The sequence below is a fragment of the Heptranchias perlo genome, chromosome 1 (genome assembly GCF_035084215.1).
Source record: "Heptranchias perlo isolate sHepPer1 chromosome 1, sHepPer1.hap1, whole genome shotgun sequence".
Taxonomy (NCBI): Eukaryota; Metazoa; Chordata; class Chondrichthyes; order Hexanchiformes; family Hexanchidae; genus Heptranchias; species Heptranchias perlo.
The window spans coordinates 91,501,849-91,527,079 of record NC_090325.1 but is presented as its reverse complement, the minus strand read 5'-3'; the positions used below and the strand labels follow the sequence as shown (position 1 = coordinate 91,527,079).

General features: G+C 43.1%; 1 protein-coding gene across 2 annotated transcripts in view; it reads left to right on the top strand.

Annotated features, from left to right (window-relative positions):
* The first annotated feature begins 4,022 nt into the window (after positions 1-4,022).
* LOC137324233 (LIM and calponin homology domains-containing protein 1-like) overlaps positions 4,023-25,231 on the top strand; it is a 409,488-nt gene continuing 388,279 nt past the window's right edge. For both annotated transcript variants that reach the window (XM_067988383.1, XM_067988389.1), the window contains exon 1: positions 4,023-4,280. In XM_067988383.1, the coding sequence (XP_067844484.1) occupies positions 4,182-4,280 (99 nt within the window). In that variant the 5' untranslated portion in view covers positions 4,023-4,181. The remainder of the gene's footprint in view (positions 4,281-25,231) is intronic.

The window sequence follows — 25,231 nt, the reverse complement described above, 5'->3', positions numbered from 1 at the left end:
TGAGCTTCAATGGCACCACAATCACCGAGTCCCCCTGCATCAACACTGTGGCTACAAGAGCACAGCAGGAGCTGAGCACTCTGCCATGAGTGGGTCACCTCCAGACTCCTCAAAGCCTCTCCATCATCTACAAGGCTCAAGATAGGAGTCATCAGGATGGGTGCAGTCACAGCAATGCTCAAGAAGCAGGATTCCATCCAGGACAAAACGATCTGCTTAATCGATGCTCCTGCCACTGGTTGAAATTTTTAATATTCAAAATAAGGGTTGAAACAAAATTTTTAAAAATATCTTCACAATAGCATGATTAAATGTACCCATTGTCTTTTTAAAAAATCTTTTAATGCCTTCATTAAAGGTTTTACTGGAAGACCTCAGCCTCAGCCTGATTTCGCTGCAGGAGGGCATCAAGTCTTGCCCTTGCATGTTTAGATTTTTAAATTTGTGCATGGCAAGTTGCTGAAAGTGCGAGCTGGTAACGTCATAATGAGGGAAACAGGGCATCTGGGACCTGAGTGAACAGGGCAACCAACTGTGTATCTCCTTAACCAATCAAATTGAAGGATCGAGAAATATACAGTGCAAGGACTGAGAAGGAAGTGTAAATTAGAGTGGGTGAATTCAATATCAAATCAGGTACAGAAAGAGAAATAAAGAGAGGGAAAGAAAGATTGGATTAAGAGAGAGAGAAAAAAGAGACAGAAAGGAAAAGTTTAAAAATATTTTAAAATTTTTAAGTTTGACATTTTTAAAATCTCTAACAACAATTAAAATCTGAAGGACTAAGACTCCACACTTGTAATAGTTAATTTTCAGTGCCAGAGAGGTTGATTGGCAGTAATTAACACTTACTGCGCTGTTAAAAGGGCACTTAGACTTGAAATGACAACTTTCTGTGGCAAGTTTAGTTTGTACCTACTGTGCAAATACAGGAACTTCATGCTGTTCAATGCATTTGATTGGTGATGCAGACAGCAAGATGCCGTTTTCGCAAAACTAACAGCAGAGCGGGCGCATCTCAGACAGCAATTTTTGAATATTCGCGTTTAACCAAACCTCTGTTGCTGTACCATTTGCGCATAAATAACAGCTAGCGTCATTATCCTCACCGTTATTTTGACAGCAAAATCTGGCTTGATATTTTTTCTCAGAGTTGAATTTAGATTGTGCAGTCTGAGCACGTGTAGTGTACTCAATTTCCCAAGATGCATTAGTACTGTTCAGTCAGTTGCACTGATGGATTATTTTTCTTTTCCTCCTAGAATTTTAAGCCCAGTAGTTTTTTTTCAAATAATTTTGAAAAGCAGAACAAATTTCAAAAACTTTACTGAGGTAAATTTTATATTTTTTTATATTTAAAAAAAAACAAGGAGGCATGTGTTTCTGTGTCTGCGTGTGTGTGACACAATTAGAAAAAGTGATTATTGTGATTACAGACCTGTTGTATTGTTTTGTATTACTGAGGGAGAGAGAGCGGGTGGAGAGGGACTGGAGCCAGAGAAAGGAAGTGAGGTGAAAAAGAGTCTTCCTCCATCTAATGTTACTTCAATTTTTGAAAGAAAATGCCAGTTGTATTTTGAAGCCAACTAATTATCTCTACCTGATAGTTAGAAAAGTTCAATGCTAATTGTTTACACCTGTGAGACAGAAATTGTAATTCCTAACACCTATGAAACAGAGGGAGAAAGAGGCACAGAGTTACAAATAGAGTGAAAGGCAGACAGGCAGTCCCCCCCACCCCCCCTTCTTATTTGATTTCCTTTTACAACAAAATCTTGAGGGAAATGGGTAGGAAGGGAAGAGGGAAACTGGTTGAGTAGAATCATAGAAGTTTACAACATGGAAACAGGCCCTTCGGCCCAACATGTCCATGTCGCCCAGTTTATACCACTAAGCTAGTCCCAATTGCCCGCACTTATAGAATCATAGAAGTTTACTGGGGTTTCTGGCCTCTTTGCATCCATCCTTGGGGGACAAAGTGAGGAAATTAGATGGGGGTTAAGGATGAGGTGAGTAACAGCAGTGTAAGGGGGAGAGGAGAATACAAGGATTGAGAGGATCATTCAAAGAGAAAAAGTCTGGGTTTAGTAGTGGGAGTGAGGGGGTTGTAGGAAGGGGAATGGGAAATTGGAAGGTGAAGGGATAGAAGTGGGAAGGTGAAGGAGTAAGAGATATAGTGGGACAAGGTTGTGGTGGGGGACCTTTTGTGATTGAAAGGATGAAAAAGGAATAGTTGAGGGCTCCATTTTCCCGGCAATCTCCACCGAAATGTAGCTAGCAGCCCTTGTGGCTCTTTCCCCTACTACATCACATCATCCACCGCCTCCCACCTGAAAGGTAAGATAAAAGAAAAAGACAGAGAAAGAAGAGTAAAATGGAGAGAAGCAGAAGAGAGGAGAGAGAAAATCAGCACCACAAAGAGATGAGAGACGGGTAGAAAATGACAATTTTCCGATTTATTGCGTGCAGTGTTGCAGGAGATCGGCTGGTATCTAGTAAAAAAAACATTTTTGCAGAGATTTTTTAAACATCAAATTTCCCTTTCGGCTTTCACCTGGGAAAAACAACATTCGTTTTCCCAATAATTGTCATGGAGAAATTCAAAACAAAACGGCTGAAAATAAAGACCCTTAAGGACGTGATAATATGTTACTGGTTCACAAGCAGAGGGCAATCTTCACTCAGATACAGAGCAAGCCTGTTGTCATGGTGAGAGGAAAGCGCAGACAGCCACAGTCTGTCACTCTTCTGCCCGAAGAAACAGCAAAACAGCAGATACCAGGAGTGGGGAGAACACATCCATTAATCTGATTGGCACTGAACATACATTCTACACATTTACCACGATTATAACAAATATCGATACTTTTTAATAACAAAAATTACAAATGCTGGAAATCTGAAAGAAGAATATCTGTCACTTTTTGAACAGATATGTTAACTTTTCGACTGTAGACCCTTCCCCAATCTGACCAAGAGTTTATACCCGAAACTTTAACCTATAGTTTAATAGTATTTGTGACCGAATGAGCATCGCCTTTGGCTTGCAGTTGTTGGTTTTACAACATGCGCCATCAATGGACATTCGCGTAGCACTGCATGGTTGTAAACTAATATGTTGACTAAGTAACTTTTAAAATATCGATATTTAGAATGGATCCACAGCAGAGACAGGAGACCCGGTGTAAAAGCATTACGCCGGAAGATACCCGGTGTACCTGTAAAACTCGTTTTTTTGACACACAAAATCGTCTAATATGCTAGAAGGTACGTTTTAAAATTTAGATTTTCAATAATACAACTCTGAAAATAATAACTGTTTAGACAATATTATGTAATTCTTATCAACGCGAAAAACCCACTGGAGAAAAACTGAGCAACAGAATCGCGGGTTGACTGACCGGTTTCGTGTTTGATTTCAGCAATCCAGTTTGTCTTCAGAAATATGACGGGTAGAGAGGCAGGTTGTCAGAAAGGATGGTACAGTTAGTTACTTGTGGTAACACATGTGTGAAAGATCAATTAAACTTCAAGCTGACAATTCTGATGAAGTAAACCAGAGTAAGCAACTGATAATTGACGTAAGTCAGGGTTTCTCTCAGTTAATGTCATGCACTTAATATTTCAGATCTTGTGTGTTGCTTTAGCACCAGCTTTTGCTGGCACCTCACATCACTTACACACACAGGCAAAAACAAGCAATGAAAATAAACAACAGCATATGACAGCCAGAGGTAATCATTAGTCCTCGTCTGTATCTCATTGAGCCTCCCTCTGATCTCGTCCCATGACATACTATATAACAGAAATATATTATTGGCACATTTTGCCAATTTTCCTGATTGTATAGACTAAAGTCCTGGAAGCGCCATCCCTCTAGGTGTCGGTGGAGGTGGTGGCCCTGGATTTGTATTGGATAAGCCCTGCTCGATTTGCCCTGTTTATTTTTAGCACTGGTTCACTGTACCGCGTCGAGCGGCCAGTTTCATCACCAGATCTGATCAGCACAGCACAGCAGAGCACAAGCCAAGGGGGGACTTACACAAGAATCGCGGCTATCAGCCCTCCCCCTTTTATAAAAAAAACCAACTCAGCCTGAAAGAGAGAGTTGAGACCAGCTTGTAACCAGGACCTGTCTAATTCTAATTCAGTCGGAGTGCTTGAGCACCGCGGGCTTGGAAATGGCCAGCCCCAGCGTCAAAGACATGGAGTGGGGAGAAAATCAGCACCAAGATTCCGGTCCAGGGCCAGCTTTCACCGAAGCTCAACATTGGATAGAAGTAAGTTGGTCGGTTTGCATTTTAAGTGGAGGTTGACAGGCGATTTGATGGTCACGATATGTGTTTAAAACCTTACTCGTGCTGTACATACACGAAATAAAATACATTACAAGGACAGCTGCAAAAACGGAAAATGTCATCTGAAAGGGATTTACTAAAAGCTCGTGTCAGTGGTTTTGTGGCAAATTTTATAGAAGCTGCGATTTCAAGTGTAACCTTGCGTAAGGAGAACGGTCCCCACACTTGCTGTAATGGAGCCCTTTAGTAATGTTACCCTGATAGGGATCGCTGACCGACCGCTCGTTCAATTACTGCGAGAGGAAGTTTGAGAGAGTGTGGAGCCCGGATCCATGCGGCATTTAGGTGATAATTTTGGGTGCTGTGCTTCCAGCACCGACAGCAGCCGACAAATAACTGGATTGCTTGCAGTTGACAGACACTTGCAATATATTTTTAATAAAGTAGCGAACGGAATCGTGGTGTTTATAATCAATGGGACAATTTTACAGTCAATGCACTGTATCTTCCACGGCGAAGTAGGAAGATTATCACCCGTGATATAATAATAATGAAACACTTTGTAAGATTATATTGCTGGGGGGTGAGGGCAGAATATAGTGTTGGTGATAGCACGGAGTGTGCAGTATCTGAGGTTCAGAGCCAAGTATGGTGGATTTGCCGCAGACTGAGGCAGTTGAAAGTAGCTGCAGGATCTGGGGTGTCGGGTGCACTTTCGCGATCACCGATTGCTTGTGCAAGTGAGGGTGAAGCAGCGATGAGGAGGAGGAGATCGGCGAACGGATTGCTCGTCCCCGGGCTGGTGACTGACAGGCGAGCGCAATGAGCCATAGTGCCTGTTGTTGAGGTTGCTATTGAAAAGCCTGGAGAACTTTCCATGACACGCCCACTCTTATGTGTTGAACCTCCATTGAAAACTAATAAAGGCAGGCCTCTCCAGGCAAGTCTCACAGTTTTACAGTGAGACGAGCCGAAAGCAAGGTAATATGCTATCTTGATATGTCACTCCAAAATAAACAGGTCTTTCTCTCGATATATACAATTTAACAAGTTACTTAAAGGTGCATTGTTGTCAGGCAAAGAACCTTGCAATAAACAGATGCACACAGTTATATAATCGGTATTGGTGCAGGGATCACACATTTAAAGGGTGCCACCTTCATGAAACTGGTATATGACAAATGTTTGTATTCCATTTGTTTAAAATCTCACAGTGTTCACCAGACTAATTCCTGGGATGGCAGGAATGTCCTATGAGGAGAGATTGGGTCGATTAGGCCTGTATTCATTTGAGTTTAGAAGAATGAGAGGGGATCTCATTGAAATGTATAAAATTCTGACAGGGCTGGACAGACTGGATGCAGGGAAGATCTTTCCCCTGGCTCGGGGGGGCCAGAATGAGGGGTCACAGTCTCAGGATACAGGGTAGGACATTTAGAACTGAGACGAGGAGAAATTTCTTCACTCAGAGGGTGGTGAACTTGTGGAATTCTCTACCACAGAAGGCTGTGGAGGCCAAGTCACTGAATATATTTAAGAAGGAGATAGATAGATTTCTAGACACAGAAGGCATCAAGGGGTATGGGGAGAGAGCGGGAATATGGTATTGAGATAGAGGATCAGCCATGATCATATTGAATGGCGGAGCAGACTCGAAGGGCCGAATGGCCTACTGCTCCTATTTTCTACGTTTCTATGTGTAAGTCATAATGAAAAGCAACATTGAATTATTTACACATCAGGCTATTGTGATAAAATTATATGCATGGCTGTTTTCAAGTGTAAGACTTGGCTCAGTGATAGCACTCTCACATCTGCATCAGAAGATTGGGGGTTCAAGCCCACTCCAGAAACGTGAGTAGTGAATGCTGCACTGTTGGAACTGCTGTCTTTTGAACTGAGTGTGGCCTCTTAGGTGACATTATTTGAAGCAGAGCAGGGGAGTTCTTGCAGTGTCCTGGACAACATTTATCCCTCAACCAATAGCACCAAAAATAGATTATCTGGTAATTTATTTCATTGCTGTTTGTGGGACCTTGTTGTGCACAAATTAGCTGCTGCGTTTCCTACATTACAACAGTGACTACACTTCAAAAGTGTTTAATTGGCTGTGAAGCACTTTGGGATGTCATGAGGTTGTGAAAGTTGCATTTTAAATGCAAGTGTTTTTTTTCACCAGTCAAAAAGTTTGTTAAACTAATTTTGAAATATAAAGATTTTAGTCTTAAAGTTTTAGTCAGTTCTAAATATTTAAGAACTGGCACAAATCCTGATAGAATGGGAAAGCATTACTAGCATACAGTTTTCTGATATAAACCTATTTGCATAATTATTCATAGTTCTAAGTGCAGACTTAGTTGAGTCAAGAAAGCACATTAGTGGTGGGAGAGGAAAGTGGTGTAACTTAAATTTAGAGGGACGTAGGCAATTAAAGGGGATTGAAACAACAGGGGACCAGAATTCATTAAAACTCTGGAGAACCTCAAAAATTATCTCAACCCATTAGCAGTTTATGCGAAAGCTGAAAGGGTGGGATCCTAAGATGTAGCAGGCAAAAGTGAAGGGCAAGGGAACTCTAGGTGCAGACATAAGTATGCAGGCAAGTAACAGAATAGCCCAGCACTTGAACCCCGGTCTGATGGCCGCTGAAGTGAAAGTGGTGCTGCAGGTGGTCATTGAGAGGACGGTGGTCCTCTGTGCCACTCCGCAGTATCATCAAGCATTGCAGCATGCCTTCAAGGAGGTGCAGCCAACATTCAGCTGACTGCAGCTGCCACTCTATGCCTCATGGTAGCTGCAGGTATCCTTGTAGCTGATGTCCCACCTATGCATCTGTCATTCTGCTGACCTAGACCCTCAAAAGACTATTCCCTAGAGTCATTACCAGGTAAATGCGCCAGAACCCATAGAAATGGGTTGGTGGCATTGTGGCAGCTCTTGATCACATAGGAATGCTTTCTTTCATGCCTTCGTGCCACTGAAAGTAAGATTGAGGTGTCCAACATGGTTAGTCAGGCATTTGCATATCGTATGATCTTAGGTTACTGTCTTTTTTGGAAAGAGGAGCCTCCACTAGTATTATCTCTGCCAAAGTGAGGTAAATTCACCTCTGCCTTTTAAAAGAAAAATCATTCTCGGGATGTGGATATTGCTGGCAAGGCCGTTACCCCTAGTTGCCCTGAAAAGGTGGTGGTGAGCCTTCTTCTTGAACTGCTGGCAGCTGTTTGATATAACTGAGGGGCTTGCTAGGCCACTTTACAGGGCAGTTAAGAGCCAACCACATTGGTGTGGGCTGGAGCCATGGTTGAGGACGGCAGGTTTCCTTCCCTAAAGGACATTAGAGAACTAATTGGATTTTTACAAAAATCCAACAACTTCATATTCATTTTACTGATACCAGATTTTTATTTACAGATTTTTAAAAACTGAGTCCAAATTCTCATAAGAACATTAGAAATAAGAGCAGGGGTAGGCCATAGAGTCCCTTGAGTCTGGTTCGCCATTCAATAAAACTAGGCTGATCTTCTACCTCAACTCCATTTTCCCGCCCTTTCCCCATATCCCTTGATTCCCTTAGTGTCCAAAAATCTATCAATCTCAGTCTTGCATATACTCAAAAACTGAGCATCCACAGCCCTCTGGGTTAGAGAATTCCAAAGATTCAGAATCCTCTGAGTGAAGAAAACTTTCCTCATCTCGGTCCTAAATGGCCGACCTCTTATTTTGAGACTATGCCCCCTAGTTCTAGACTCTCCAAACAGGGGAAACAGCCTCTCAGCAACTACCTCAAACTGCCATGGTCGGATTTGAACTCATGTTCTCTAGATTATTTGTCTAGGCTTCTGGATTACTAGTCCAGGAACATAACCACTGCATTGTTGTATCCAATCAGATACTCTGCAGTGGGAGAGCATCTTTCATGCAGCCTGACCTGCCTGGTATCCTTCCACAAGCCCTCCTCTTCTTCCAAACATGTCAACAACAGGAACTTGAGTTTGTATAGTTAGTTTATATTCAGCTTGGAGGATTCCCATTGGGGGACCCATAAGTGCTAGTAATAGCGCTGGGGCAAAAAAATAATTAATGTAAAACAACTGGCATAAAGTTTGATAAGAATGTAAGTATTGTAGGAAAAAAAAATGATGAAATCAGTCAAGAAATAGCCTAAAGTTACTTTCTGTGCCATTTAAATGAACTGCCTCAGTTCCCAGCAATCCTGGACACTTAGCAACTACCTCAATTTGGCATTCTGCCAACATCATCAGGCAGGCAGAGCAGATGCCCAGCCCATCGCCCACCTGATCTATGCTGTATATGAAACTCACCTCCCTAGTGTGGCACTATCACAATGCTATTTGGGAGAGACTAAGGACAGATCTAGCAGCCCAAAACTGGGCATCCATGAGGCATTGTGAATAGTTTTCAGAGGAGGGACATTTTTGTAACACCCACAGCACCAAGGAAATGGAATAATGGAAGTCTTTAAGCTCAAAACACGTAAGAGACTGCAGTAAACACTTCAGCCTTGTCTCTTGCACTCACGTGCCAGGCTCCACCATGGTTGAGGATGGGAATTTTCATGCGAGTTCACAATGCCTCGTGGATGCCCAGTTTTGGGCGGCTAGATCTGTCCTTAGTCTCTCCCACATAGCATTGTGATAGTGCCACACTAGGGAGGTGAGTTTCATATACAGCATAGATCAGGTGGGCGATGGGCTGGGCATCTGCTCTGCCTGCCTGATGATGTTGGCAGAATGCCAAATTGATTTTTGTGGTGGGGCTTTGTTTGCATTGATTAGGTAATCTGCCAGTGCTGACCGCATTGCTATTAGGCAAAAATGCTGGTTGGCAGAGCAGGGAATCTGGTGGGGCAGCTGATAATTGTGGGTCTGCAACAGCACCTTAAAGACAGGGGTGGAAGTGTCAGTAATGAAATGGTGCAACAGTTTTCAGAGGAGGGACATTTTTGTAACACCCACAGCACCAGGGAAATGGAATAATGGAAGTCTTTAAGCTCAAAACACGTAAGAGACTGCAGTAAATACTTCAGCCTTGTCTCTTGCACTCACGTGCCGGGCTCCACCATGGTTGAGGATGGGAATTTTCATGCGAATTCACAATGCCTCATGGATGCCCAGTTTTGGGCTGCTAGATCTGTCCTTAGTCTCTCCCACATAGCATTGTGATAGTGCCACACTGCCCAATGGAGGATGTTCTCACAGTGGAGATGAGACTCCCAGAAGTGGATTGAGAGTTTTGCTTTAAGTGGGGGGATGACTCACACTATCCTATTATCTATTTGTATGATAATGTAACCTGGAGTGTAACAATAATGCCCCCTTGTGACCTGAACTGAATATTCATATATTTCACATACACTTTTTCAATCTGTCTGAAGGTGGACCTAGCAAACACTTGGTGAGGCAAGTGTTAATATGAATTGTTAAGCTGTTTTATTTCATGGTGAGTGAATATAGAGAACATTAATTATGATCAGATTCACTTAGTTCAATCAGTATACCTTACCTTCACGTAATGATGCAAAATAAAGTTGACACCTACATCAATGGATCGTCTTATTTGATTTAAACGATGGGGCCTAAATTCAACATTGTTGCGCCTGTTTTAGAGACTTAAAATGGGTGCAGTTATAACCAATTTAGTTGGGCAGAGGCCTGCAGCTGATCTGCATGGGCATTCCAGCCACTGCTAAATTAGTTGGGGCCAAGCTTCGAGTAGCATTTCTGGGTCTTGAACAGCCTAAACAATGTTCCTTAAGGGAACCACGAGAGTCTGCTAAAAAAAAAGGCCCCAAATATTACAGGAGTGTAGATTCATGTGGAGTCTGAGGAGCAGGAGTTCTCCCCAGAACAACTGCGAGCTGCTGCTGGCCCTCCCTTGCCCCCCCTCCCGATCGCCTCCCCCCTGGACTTACCTGTGGGCCTCGGCAAAATTGGTAAGGCCCTGACAGGTGAGCTGATTGGTGCCCGTAGCTCACCTGAATTATTATGATAAGACTCGAGGACAAATTAAGGATGGTCTTTGGGCCTCTCCGTTTCAGCACGCTGTCACTGTGCGCTGCCAGAATTGTGCTCAGTTTCGGGCGCTAATGAATTTAGGAGCCAATGTCTTGTAAAAATCCTCCAGCACTTTTAACCTTCACCTCAGTAAAGGCTCTCACAGCCTTTCCTTTGACCAAACCTGACTGCCCTTGCATCCTTTGTTCATCTTCTTCCTGTGCCCATAGGAAGCTAGGACTTAGTTTCTGAACCCCCTTCCCTTTCTGTCGAAGGGGTAGCCAGAAAAGCTGCTAATACCTGCTATTGTTTGGAAATAGTTTAATGTGATAGTCAATAGGAAAGGACATTCCATTCTCCTATGGTGTCAATGTTTGTCGGGAGCCCCTGGGATGAGATAACAACTCCCCTATTGTTCCTGATCATCCTGGGTAATGATGTGGAGATGCCGGTGATGGACTGGGGTTGACAATTGCAAACAATTTTACAACACCAAGTTATAGTCCAGCAATTTTATTTTAAATTCACAAGCTTTCGGAGGCTTCCTCCTTCGTCAGGTGAACGATGTGAAAATGAAATCCTCGAAATGAAATCGCATTTATAATTCACAGAACAATGCTTGGTGATTACAGACAGTTTTTTCAACTGCCCGTTGCCAAGGCAATCAGTGTGCAGACAGACAGGTGTTACCTGCCAGGTCTCAGAATATACAAATCACCAAAAAAAACAACAAACAAAAAAAACAGAGATAGAGAGGTAGAAACATAGAAAAGACAGCAACTGACCCGTTATATTAAAAACAGATAACATTTGTTCGCTGGTGGGGTAACGTGTAGCGTGACATGAACCCAAGATCCCGGTTGAGGCCGTCCTCATGGGTGCGGAACTTGGCTATCAATTTCTGCTCGACGATTTTGCGCCCGAAACTGAGCACAATTCTGGCAGCGCACAGTGACAGCGTGCTGAAACGGAGAGGCCCAAAGACCATCCTTAATTTGTCCTCGAGTCTTATAATAATTCAGGTGAGCTACGGGCACCAATCAGCTTACCTGTCAGGGCCTTACCAATTTTGCCGAGGCCCACAGGTAAGTCCAGGGGGGAGGCGATCGGGAGGGGGGGCAAGGGAGGGCCAGCAGCAGCTCGCAGTTGTTCTGGGGAGAACTCCTGCTCCTCAGACTCCACATGAATCTACACTCCTGTAATATTTGGGGCCTTTTTTTTTAGCAGACTCTAGTGGTTCCCTTAAGGAACATTGTTTAGGCTGTTCAAGACCCAGAAATGCTACTCGAAGCTTGGCCCCAACTAATTTAGCAGTGGCTGGAATGCCCATGCAGATCAGCTGCAGGCCTCTGCAGAACCCCCAGCTTCTGTCGCGACACTACAGACTTCCTACAAAAACTCAGTACCCATGGACCAGTTGAACCAGGAACACTTCTCACCACGATGGACGTCTCGGCACTATACACCAGTATCCCCCATGATGATGGCATCGCTGCGACAGCATCAATACTCAACACCAACAACAGCCAATCTCCGGACGCCATCCTACAACTCATCCGCTTCATCCTGGATCACAATGTCTTCACCTTCGATAACCAGTTCTTTACCCAAACACACGGAACAGCCATGGGGACCAAATTCGCACCCCAATACGCCAACATTTTCATGCACAAGTTTGAGCAGGACTTCTTCACTGCACAAGACCTCCAACCAACACTATACACCAGATACATCGATGACATTTTCTTTCTATGGACCCACGGCAAGGAATCACTAAAGAGACTACACGATAACATCAACAAGTTCCATCCCACCATCAAGCTCACCATGGACTACTCCTCAGAATCAGTTTCTTTCTTGGACACACGAATCTCCATCAAAGACGGGCACCTCAGCACCTTACTCTACCGCAAGCCCACGGACAACCTCACGATGCTCCACTTTTCCAGCTTCCACCCTAACCACGTCAAAGAGGCCATCCCCTATGGACAGGCCCTGCGAATACACAGGGTCTGCTCAGACGAGGAGGAACGCGATGGACACCTACAGACGCTGAAAGACGCCCTAGTAAGAACGGGATATGACGCTCGACTCATCGATCGACAGTTCCGACGGGCCACAGCAAAAAATCGCATAGACCTCCTCAGGAGACTAACACGGGACGCAACCAACAGAGTACCCTTTGTCGTCCAGTACTTCCCCGGAGCGGAGAAACTACGCCATGTTCTCCGCAGCCTTCAACATGTCATCAATGAGGACAAACACCTCGCTATGGCCATCCCCACACCTCCACTACTCGCCTTTAAACAGCCACCCAACCTCAAACAGACCATTGTTCGCAGCAAATTACCTAGCTTTCAAGAGAACAGCGTCCACGACACCACACAACCCTGCCACGGTAACCTCTGCAAGACATGCCAGATCATCGACACAGATACCACCATCACACGAGAGGACACCACCCACCAGGTACATGGTTCATACTCCTGTGACTCGGCCAACGTTTTCTACCTCATATGTTGCAGGAAAGGATGCCCTGGAGCATGGTACATTGGCGAGACCATGCAGACGCTGCGACAACGGATGAACGGACACCGCGCAACAATCGCCAAACAGGAGGGTTCCCTCCCAATCGGGGAACACTTCAGCAGTCATGGACATTCATCCACCGACCTTCGGGTAAGCGTACTCCAAGGCGGCCTTCGAGACACACGACAACGCAAAATCGTCGAGCAGAAATTGATAGCCAAGTTCCGCACCCATGAGGACGGCCTCAACCGGGATCTTGGGTTCATGTCACGCTACACGTTACCCCACCAGCGAACAAATGTTATCTGTTTTTAATATAACGGGTCAGTTGCTGTCTTTTCTATGTTTCTACCTCTCTATCTCTGTTTTTTTTGTTTGTTGTTTTTTTTGGTGATTTGTATATTCTGAGACCTGGCAGGTAACACCTGTCTGTCTGCACACTGATTGCCTTGGCAACGGGCAGTTGAAAAAACTGTCTGTAATCACCAAGCATTGTTCTGTGAATTATAAATGCGATTTCATTTCGAGGATTTCATTTTCACATCGTTCACCTGACGAAGGAGGAAGCCTCCGAAAGCTTGTGAATTTAAAATAAAATTGCTGGACTATAACTTGGTGTTGTAAAATTGTTTGCAATCCTGGGTAATAGTATCAATGTTTGGCATCAATTCTCCAAATGCCTGTGGCCTTCCTTTTTGACCTGTGCAAATCCACTTTGTTTTACAACCCAACACTTCAAAAGTAACTTTTTTTTCCAAATCGTTTCCGTGGAAAAATGGTCAAAAGATCTAGAAATGTGACCAATACAATTCCTTTATCCAGTATCTTAATGGGGTAGTGGGTGGAACTTTACTCTGCATCTTGCCATGTCATACTTGACTTTGGAATGATTGATCCTGATACTGAAATGGCGGAATTAGTGCATGCTCAAACACTAACATCCCTCGCAAGATTTATCAAACAATTAAAAATAATACATTAACAAAATAATTTGGAAACATGAGAGTTTCTTTAGTCACAAATGAAAGAGAAAATAAGTAATACCTGAAAATATGTGACAATACCAGGAATCTAGAAAGAACTACCGTTAGCATCAGTACTGATTGTATAATAATGCTAGTTTGGTTCTAATCATCAAAGTAAAAAACAGTTAATCTGCTCATTTACACGTGATCAACATTTTGTTGACTAATTTGATGTTGCTAAAAATTTGTCAGCAAAACTCAGGAATATTCGACACGGACTCGATGGGCCGAATGGCCTCCATCTGTGCTGAAACCATTCTATGATTCTATGATATTAGCTAATTCTGGAATTTCCTGACATCTGGTGCATGTAAGAAATCAAAAAACTAAGTGACCAAAGTTTGCTGCAAACAAAATCTAGGTCAAAGATTTGTTAAACGATGGTATGTTTTTATGTATTCTATTTGTTTACAATTAGCTTTCAATCTTCTGTTTTTCATATCAAAATCCACACTTGCACACTAGATTGATAATTCATTGGCAATTGCCCATGGGATTAATTTAACTCGTTGTCCAATAAGCCATACACTGACTTTAGAGATCTACTGTGCTATTCCCAGACTGCTCTCCCTCCATGATCAACATTTCTCACTGCTTTACACTCAATGCAGTAAACGTTGAGCTGTTGGAGGCATAACAAAGTGTGTCAAATGAGGGGCCGGATGTAATGACCTTACCGATGCATGTGTTCTTGCATGCTGCTCACAGCATAGCTGCCCTGGTGAGGATTTGGGTCACTGCTGCTGGTATTTTTCCAAACATAAGGAATAAGGGAGAAAATTTCAATAAGAGAACATTATAGATTATTTTGACCATTTCTCTCTATTAGATCATATTGGACTAATGTGCAATGATTTTTAAATTAAAAACAACAATAAATTCTCTCATTGATTCAGTTGGTTAAGGCAGTGAATAACTGAGCCATATAGACCAGGAAGGACCTAGGATGTGTGTGTGGATGTCATATGGAGACAAAAGTCAGGCTAGGCTAAGGTGCCGCCTATAGTAAAATAGCCTGCTGACAGTCACTGTCTAGGCTCATAAATGAAGTATGGCCCTTTGTGTAAGGTACTCGAGGGTGAATAGCACCACTGGAACTGCATCCCAGCAAGGAATCAGTGTCTTCATGGGAAGAAGAAGAGGGGAGAAGATTAGTGGAAAAAGCAGGACAAAGTCTGTATGGATATATATATTCAAGCCTGCGATCAATGGATATTTGGACACTAAGGGAATCAAGGGATATGGGGATAGGGCGGGAAAGTGGAGTTGAGGTTGAAGATCACCCATGATCTTTTTGAATGGAGCAGGCTCGAGGGGCCGTATAACCTATTCCTGCTCTTATTTCTTATGTTCTTATATATTGGGGGTAATTTTCGAGTATGTGGTGTCAGCGTATATTGGAAAATTGTGGGCGTGATACCTGTGATTTTCTGATAGTGCTGCTAGTGAGCGAGATTCCCCGCCGTCAGAAAGTATTCAGAAAATTAACTGTATTCTTTAAAAATACATTTGGGGGATGAATTTCCTCAGGGCTTCTCCCGGTCTGCTGCCATAACTTCAGCGGAAACCCCATTTATGCGCATAAATGGGGTTTCTGCCGAACATCTACTAAAGGTACGGTGGCAGCGTGGGAGAAGCCCTAAGGAAATTCACTTCCTAAATCTTTATACCATTGCCGCGGTCTCTTGTGCAGTCTTGATACCACTGCTGGGATACATTTTCACAAAACTACTTTTACCCAACCAAACTAATTGGCACATCACATCATCAGGTTCACGCTGTAACCTAGAACTCAAAATAAAGTTTGACATTTCCTATTTTAAAGAAGGGGAGAAACAACTAAATTAAGGTGCAAACATCCCATTATATATCGAGTTATATTGAGTCTACTACACAGACACAGGCCAGTCGACTCAAATGGTCTATGCCAGCGTTTATGTTCCACACGTGCTTCCTCCCTCCCTACTTCATCTAACCCTATCAGGATACCCTTCTCCCTCATGTGCTTATCTAGCTTCCCTTTAAATGCATCTATGCTATTTGCCTCAACTACTCCTTGTGGTAGTCCATATCGTTTATGTAAATGGTGAACAGCAGTGGTCCCAGCACCGATTCTTGTGGAGCACCACTTCCCACCTTTTGCCTGTCTGAGTAGCTTACTATCCATTCTGCTACCTGTCCCCTGATTCCACATGCTCTGACCTTAGTCATAAGTCTACAATGCGGTACCTTATCGAAGGCCTTTTGAGAATCCAGATATATTACATCCACTACATTACTCTAAAGAAATTTCTCCTGAATTCCTTATTAGATTTATTTATGACCTCTAGTTTTGGACTCCTCCACAAGTGGAAACATTTTCTCTACGTCTGCCCTATCAAAACCTTTTCATTATCTTAAAGACCTCTATCAGATCATCCCTGAGCCTTCTCTTTTCTAGAGAAAGGAGCCCCAGCCTGTCTAGCCTTTCCTGATAGGTACATCCTCTCAGTTCTGGTATCATCCTTGTGAATCTTTTTTGCGCCTTCTCCAATGCCTCTATATCCTTTTTATAATATGGAGACCAGAACTGTGCGCAGTATTCCAAGTGTGGTCTAACTAAGGTTCTATACAAGTTTAACATAACTTCTCTGCTTTTCAATTCTATCCCACTAGAAATGAACCCCAGTGCTTGGTTTGCCTTTTTTATGGCCTTATGAATCTGCTTCGCTACTTTTAGTGATTTGTGTATCTGTATCCCGAAATCCCTTTGCTCCTCTACCCATTTAGACTCTTATTATCCAAGCAGCATGTGGCCTCCTTATTCCCCCTATCAAAAATGCACAACCGCACACTTATCTATGTGGAAATTAATTTGCCAATTACATGCCCATTCTGCAAGTTTATTAATGTTTTCTTGCATTTTAACGCATTCTTCCTTTGTATTAACTACACTCCCCAATTTGGTGTCGTCTGCAAATTTTGAAATTGTACTTCTGATTCCCGAGTCCATATCGTTTATGTAAATGGTGAACAGCAGTGTTCCCAGCACCGATTCTTGTGGAGCACCACTTCCCACCTTTTGCCTGTCTGAGTAGCTTACTATCCATTCTGCTACCTGTCCCCTGATTCCACATGCTCTGATCTTAGTCATGAGTCTACAATGCGGTACCTCATCGAAGGCCTTTTGAAAATCCAAATATATTACATCTACTACATTACTCTTATCCACCCTTTCTGTTGTTACTTCAAAGAATTCAATAAGGTTGGTCAAGCATGACCTTCCCTTTTGAAATCCCTGCTGACTACTCTATTATATTTTCATTTTCTAGATGTTTTTCTATTACGTCTTTGAGTAAAGATTCCATTATCTTTCCTACCACCGATGTTAAGCTAACTGGTTTATAGTTCCCTGGACTTGTTTTATCTCACTTTTTAAATATAGGAATAACATTAGCTGTCCGCCAGTTCTCTGGCACTATTCCATTTTCTAATGAATTTTTACATATATGTAATAGTGCCTCTGCTATCTCTTCCCTAACTTCTTTTATAATGCGGGGATGCAATCTGTCCAGACCAGGGGTTTTATCCTCTCTAAGTTTGATTGGTTTATCAATTATCTCCCCCCTTTCTATCTTAAATGTCTTTATAACTTTTTTGATCTCTTCATCTAAACCACCCTGTTAGTCTCCCTGGTAAATACTGAGGCACAGTAACTATTCAATATTTCTGCCATTTCACTGTCATCACCTGTGAGTTTATCTTGTGCATCCCTTAGTGGCCCTATCCTTATCCTGATTTTTCTTTTGTTATTTTTGTGTCTGTAGAATTCTTTATTTCTTTTTATATTCCTTGATAATTTAATTTTATAGTTCCTCTTTGCTTTCCTAATTGTTTTTTTGACTTCTTCCCTAACCTTTTTGTATTCCCCTTTGTCATCCTCTCCTTCATTGTCTATGTACCGAGAGTATGCCTTTTTCTTTAGTTTCAATTTTACCCTTATCTGTTTATTCATTATTGGCTAATTTGTTCTTGTTTTTTAGAAGAATGTATTTCTCCTGAACTCTATTGATCACCGTTTTAAATATTTCCCATTGCTGTTCTATCTCTTTGTCTGTCAACATTTTTTTCCCAGTTTACCTTCCTTAGTTCCATTCTCATCCCCATAAAATTAGCTTTTTACAATCTATTACTTTGGTCTTTGTCTTACTTAAATCTTTCTCAATCATTGTTTTAAAGCTCTGTGCTTTTGCAGATATCCCTTTTAAAAAACCTTCAGAAACACACTAGATTACTTCATTGTATTAAGTTTACAAAAATACATCAGAATAAGAATTTTGAACAGAAATAAATGGACAATGATTGCAATACATAACAGAATTAGGCCCATTATCAATAATTCCCAGTGCATCATCATCAAATCTCACACGTTAAGTTCAAAAGAAAGACTTGCATTTATATAGCGCCTTTCATGACCTCAGGATGTTCCAAAGCACTTTACAGCCATTGAAGTACTTTTGAAGTGTTGTAATGTAGGAAACGCGGCAGTCAATTTGTGCACAGCAAGGTCCCACAAACAGCAATGTGATAATGATCAGATAATTTGTTTTTTTAGTGATGTTGGTTGAGGGATAAATATTGGCCAGGACACTGGGGAGAACTCCCCTGCTCTTCTTCGAATAATGCCAGGGGATCTTTTACATCCACCTGAGAGGGCAGACGGGGCCTCAGTTTAACATCTCATCCGAAAGACAGCACCTCTGACAGTGCAGCACTCCCTCAATACTGCACTGGTATGTCAGCCTGGATTATGTGCTCAAATCTCTGGAGTGGGACTATGAACCCACAACCTTCTGACTTAGAGGCGAGAGCGCAACCAACTGAGCCACAGCCGACACTGTACAACTCCTAGTAACAGAACTCCAGGTCTCCAAAATATTTGCATGCAAGGACCCACTATAACCTGACTGTACAGCAGCCACTTCAAGGAACTCTAATGGTGGTGAAGAAGCAATTTTTTGATTTTTGCTTATTGGAAAAAGATTGGGTAACTAGTCCCTCGGCCAAAATTTAATCAGACGATGCTGTGCCTTTTTTGCGGTTACGGCAAAAGATGTATTGTATGCTGCCCATATCCTAACTCGCTCCAAGCCCTGTTCTCCCATCACCCCTATGCTCGCTGAACTACATTGTCTCCCAGTCCACTAACAATTCGATTTTAAAATTCTCATCCTCAATTAGCTCACTCCTCAACCTTCTAAGCTCTCATGTTGATATTCTTTTCTGTTGTTCTAATCCATGATCTCAAGTATTTAAAGTTGTTGACTTCCTCTAATAATTTAGGATATTAAAACATTTAAATATATCATACGGCAATCTGGGTAAATCTAGGTCATCATTACTATATATGTTATCTGTAAAATATGTATGTTGATATAAATCTTAAGAAAAGATCTGGATACCTACTGTTCAAGAAGTATTTATAGGGTATACATTAATCTGTTATATACATAGTTATGGTGAGATACAGATGAACATCCAAATTTGTTACTTAATTGTGGTCAGCAGTTTCATAATGATCCATCGTAGAAACAGATCATTCATGGGAGAGACTGTTTCATGGATATGAATCCATCATGGCAGTGACATCTTCATGGAAATTAATGGGAGCACTTGCTTGTTGGGTAGTATCCTTCATAAGTGACCTCTCAATGGTAGCACTCTTGCCTCTGTGTCAGAAGGTTGTGGGATCAAGCCATACTCCAGTGACTTGTGCATATAATTTATGCTGACACATTGGTGCAATAGCGAGGGAGTACAGCACTGTTGGAGGTGCTGTCTTTCATATGGGATTTTAAACTAGACCCTGCCTGCCTTCTCAGGTAAAAGATCCCAGAGCACTATTTTGAAAAAGAGCAGGGGAAGTGTGCTGGTCAACATTTATTCTTCAACCAACATTACCAGATTATCTGATTATTTCTCGATGCGGTTTATGGCAAATATGGCCTTGGTGCAAATTGGCTGCCATGTTTCCATTCATTACAGCTGTGATTACACTTCATTGGCTGTGAAACACTTTGGGACATCCTCGGGGCCTGAAATGTGTTAAATAAATGCAAGTCCTAATTGGATAGCACGTTCAAAGAGCCTGCACAGGCATGATGGGCCGATTGGCCTCCTCCTGTGCTGTATGAGTCTCTGAACTTCCTGTGTGTCACACAGTGAAGGTCCCTAGTGAGGGAAATGACTCTTACAAAGTTTTCCTGTCAGTGCAAGGTGTAATTTTTGTGTCTGCCAGCTTCCCACAGAGCCTCCTCCAGCACTTGTGATAGACGGTATTGCTGAGAATGCCACCTTCTTGCATTGCCTATTACTATGCTTGTTGGTAAAAAAAAACTGCTGGTGACTGAAAGGGGTTTCTTTTACTTCACACTAACATGGATGAGGGTAATAGCCTAGTCAGACAACGGAAAGTTTTATTCCACACACTTTCTGTGTCCGGCCTTGGTTTATTCCCTGTGCTTTATTTCTTCTTGAGCAACTGCTGGAACTACTTATCTGATGGGTATGGGGCCCACTGGATAAATGACTTGAGACATGGTTTACTGAATAATAAAACTCACCAAGACATCAGGACTACATAATGTACTTACACTATGGGGGCAATGACAGCATTTTCTTTGCACGAAAATGAAAAGCTCTCAAATTAACAATGTTTTGATTTATTTAGGGACTATTATAAATGAAGAATACTTACATTTCTGTTTTTTATAACATGCAGTCAGGAAATTTACAGGAAGTCTATTTCTGCCAACACTATGTGAAAAGAACATGCACATTATTCAAAGAAACATATGTAATTTAGCACTAGAGAGATTAATTTAATTTCTCTTGCCAACTCCAATAAATTAGTTTCAAATGAGTTCTTATAGCAATGGAGCTGCTGCAGCATTTCTATAAACAAGCCTACAGTTTATATAGGGCCAGTGAGATGTTCAGAGTAGCACTCATAATGTGGACAGGTTTACAATATTTGCTACTGGGCAAGTTATGAAAGCACCTAAGGGCAGCTTGTTAACGACGATGGGATGTGTTAAAAGGGGAAAAAAACTGTTCGGCAAAGGTTTTTTATTTGGAGAAGGAAAAGTGCCATATATAATTTTTTCATGATGATATGGAGCAACGTCACCAATGCACAAGTGATAGATTTCAGCACAATTTATATTGCATGGTTGGACAAATACATAAAGGCTTGGCAAAAACTTTTCATCATAAAGGTAGTGCTTCTTTAGGTGGAGTTTTGTAAAACATCTCTTCTTTTGCCCATGCTGTTTTTACGCATGTAAAAGAAAAGGTCTCTTCCTCATAACTTGTGTCTCTGATCATGGAACACAGTATATTAATGAACTGAAATAAATTAAATTACATACGATTACATAGAATGTACAGCACAGAAACAGGCCATTCAGCCCAACAGGTCCATGCCGGTGTTTATGGTCCACACAAGCCTCCTCCCTCCCTACTTCATCTAACCCTATCAGCATATCCTTCTATTCCTTTCTCCCCCATCATGTGTCTATCTAGCTTCCCCATAAATGCATGTATGCTAGTCGCCCCAACTACTCCGTCTGATAGCGAGTTCTTCCTGAATTCCCTATTGGATTTATCAGTGACTATCTTATATTTATGGTCCCCACTTCTGGTCTCCCCCGCAAGTGGAAACATCAGGCTTGATTTTCGGACGTCCGAGATGGCGGGTTCGTGGCGGGGGTCTCCGAAAATCGGGGATTCCCGGGGCGGGTCCGGAGCCCTGCTCCAATCCGCCCACTTCCAGGCAATTAAAGCTGGCGGGATCCCAATTAAACCAATTAATTAGATAGTTCAGGTCGTTTGCAGACCTGATTTGTAGGATATTTTAGGAGGGGTGGGATTTTCAACTTAACTGAGCGTGTTTCCCGTACTGGGGGAAACACTCCCAGTTGAAATGGATGTGTTGCAGCCACCAGCCTGTGGCAGCTGCAAAGGTCCATTTGACAGATTGGGGGGAGACCCTCACTCATTGCAGGAGTCCACTCTGTCACTTTGGACATAATTTGGCCTCCACCACCCTCCTCCTAACAATAAAATTCACACACTTGCAACCTCAACCCAGGTGAGCAGACACTTTTACCTACCTTGCGGACCCCCTCAAACGTACATCTTCCAGATGGAGGCTGCCATAGCTGCAGTCATGACCTCCTCGGAGGATGAACAGCATCACCAGCCTCGCGGGCTACGCCTTCCACCTCTGACACATGGAGCTCCACAACAGAGTGTTATGACACATCCACCTGCACAGCAGGAGGGAGGGCAGCGGCAGAGAGCGATGCGTCGCAGAAGGCACTACCCTCGCCACAGGGTCTACAAACCGAGGCTCAGCTTCCTGGACCTCTCTGAGCAGCAGTGCACATGGAGGCTCAGAGTCACTCGACATGTAGTCATGGACATCTGCAGCCTCCTTCATGCCGAGCTGCTCCCGGCTGGCCCGAGCACCATCTTCTTACCTGTCGCTGTCAGAGTCACCACTGCCCTCAACAACTTCTCCTCCGCATCCTTCCAGGGTGCCACCGGGGACATCGCCGACATCTCTTAGTCGTCTGCACAAAAGAGCCCTGCAAATACACCTACACCCACTCTGCAGTGACACAATGGGTGGCATCGGGTGTGGGTCTTTATGGTGATCCACAGGAAAGGGCATTATTGCACAAACCAGATAAAATTTGCAAAGACGTGGCAGTAGTGGTGACAACATAATATGTAATGTGAGTTGATCAGAAATCAAATATAAGTAAAAACCATGACAAACCCTCAAACACCCTTGTGCATCCCCTTCATGCTCACAACATGTTTGCCTTACGCTTCCTACTACACATATGTGATGCATGCCCTATGGCTGCAGCACAGGTTGTGGCAGGTTGGTTGAGGCTGACTGTGAAAGAGATGCATGAGAGGGTGAGTATGAGACGGAGCCATGAGATTGTATGAGGATTGGGTTGAGTGGTAGTGGTGGGATGAGTACTGGCGAGGTGAGTAAGTGCAGGTAAGATGAGGATGAGCTTTGAGTGGGTGTGAGGAGTGATGTGATAGAGTAGTGTTGGCAGTGCAGAAGGAGATGTGGGGTGGGGGCGGTGATGTGGCAGACGGAGGGGAGGGGAATGAGTAAGTGTACTCACTTTGGCTGACCTACTTAGGTCATTGAAGCGCCTCCTGCACTGTATGCAGGTGCGTGATATGTTGGTGGTGCAGGTGACCTCCTCTGCCACCTCGAGCCAGGCCTTCGTGGTGGCAGAGGCAGGCCACTTCCTCCCGTCCGCCGGGGAGAAGATCTCTTTCCTCCCCCTCCTCCTCACCCCATTGAGTAGGACCTGGAGTGAGGCATCATTAAGCCTGGGAGGAGCCTTCCCCCTGGGCTGCTCCATGCTGTAATTTTGGCTCCTTTCTGCAGCATCAGTTAGTGGAGGACTGGCCCTTTAAATAGGGCTCCTTCAGCTGACAGCCTATGATGCGGGTGCGCAGTCCGCCCGCTGCGCAGCTTTCCAGCGCGAAACCCGGAAGCCAAGGTAAGTGCCTTCAATTAGGCTGTGATCGCGAGCAGAGCATCCCAAATTCACTGGGCGCGTTACCCGCATGCCCAGTCGACCCCCTGCTGCCAACCCGCCTCCCTCCTAATATCGAGCCCATCGTCTCAACGTCTACCCTATCAAACACTTTCATAATCTTAAAGATCTCTATCAGGTCACCCCCCAGTCTTCTCTTTTCGACAGAAAAGAGCCTGAGCTTGTTCAATCTTTCCTGATAGGTATAACCTCTCAGTTCTTGTAAATCTTTTTTGCATCTTTTCCAGTGCCTCTATAACCTTTTATAATATGGAGCCCAGAACTGTTCACAGTACTCCCAAGTGTGGGCAAACCATGGTTCTATACAAGTTTAACATAACTTCTCTGCTTTTCAATTCTATCCCTCTAGAAATGAACCCCAATGCTTGGTTTGCTTTTTAAAGGCCTTATTAACCTGCGTCGCTACTTTTAGTGATTTGTGTATTTGTATTCCCAGATCCCTCTGCTCCTCTACCCCATTTAGACTCTTATTTTCCAAGGAGTAAGTGGCATCCTTATTCTTCCTACCAAAATGTACCACCTCATACTTATCTATATTGAAATTAATTTGTCAATCACACATCCATTCTGCAAGTTTATTAATGTCTTCCTATATTCTGTCGCAATCGTCCTTAGTATTAACTATACCCCTTAATTTGGTGTCGTCTGCAAATTTTGAAATTGTGCTCCTGATTCCCGAGTCCAAATCGTTTATGTAAATGGTGGACAAAAGTGGTCCTATCACTGAGCCTTGTGGAACACCACTTCCCACCTTTTGCCAGTCTGAGTAACTACCTTTAACCTCTACTTTCTGTTTTCTGTTTTGTAGCCAGCTTACTATTCATTCTGCTACTTGTCCCCTGACTCCACATGCTCTGACCTTAGCCATGAGTGTACTATGCGGGACCTTATATAAGGCCTTTTGAAAATCCAAATATATTACACCTACTGCATTACTCTTGTCTACCCTTTCTGTTACTTCTGCAAAGAATTCAATAAGGTTGGTTAAGCATGACCGTCCCTTTTTGAAATCCATGCTGACTATTAACATAAGAACATAAGAAATAGGGGCAGGAGTAGGCCATACGTCCCCTTGAGCCTGCTTCGCCATTCAATAAGGTCATTGCTGATCTTCGACCTCAACTCCACTTGCTGCTCGATCTCCATATCCCTTGATTCCCTTAGAGTCCCAAAATCTATCAATCTCAATCTTGAATGTACTCAACGACTGAGCATCAACAGCACTCTGGGGTAGAGAATTCCAAATATTCATGACCCTCTGAAGAAATTCCTCCTCATCTCAGTCTTAAATGTCCGACCCTGATCTTGAGGCTATGCCCCCTAGTTCTAGATTCTCCGGCTGGGGAAACATCCTCTCAGCATCTACCCTATCAGCACTCTTAGAATCTTATATGTTTCAATGAGATCACCTCTCATTCTTCTAAACTCCAAAGAGTATAGGCCCATTCTACTCAATCTTTTCTCATAGGACAGACCTCTCATCCCAGGAATCAATCTAGTGAACCTTTGTTGCACCACCTCCAAGGCAAATATGCCCTTCCTTAGATAAGGAGACCAAAACTGTACACAGTACTTCAGGTGTGGTCTCACCAAAGCCCTGTACAATTGCAGCAAGACGTCCTTACTCGTGTACTCCAATGCCCTTGCAATAAACGCCAACATGCCATTTGCCTTCCTAGTTGCTTGCTCTAACTGCATGTTAACTTTCTGTGTTTCATGTACAAGGA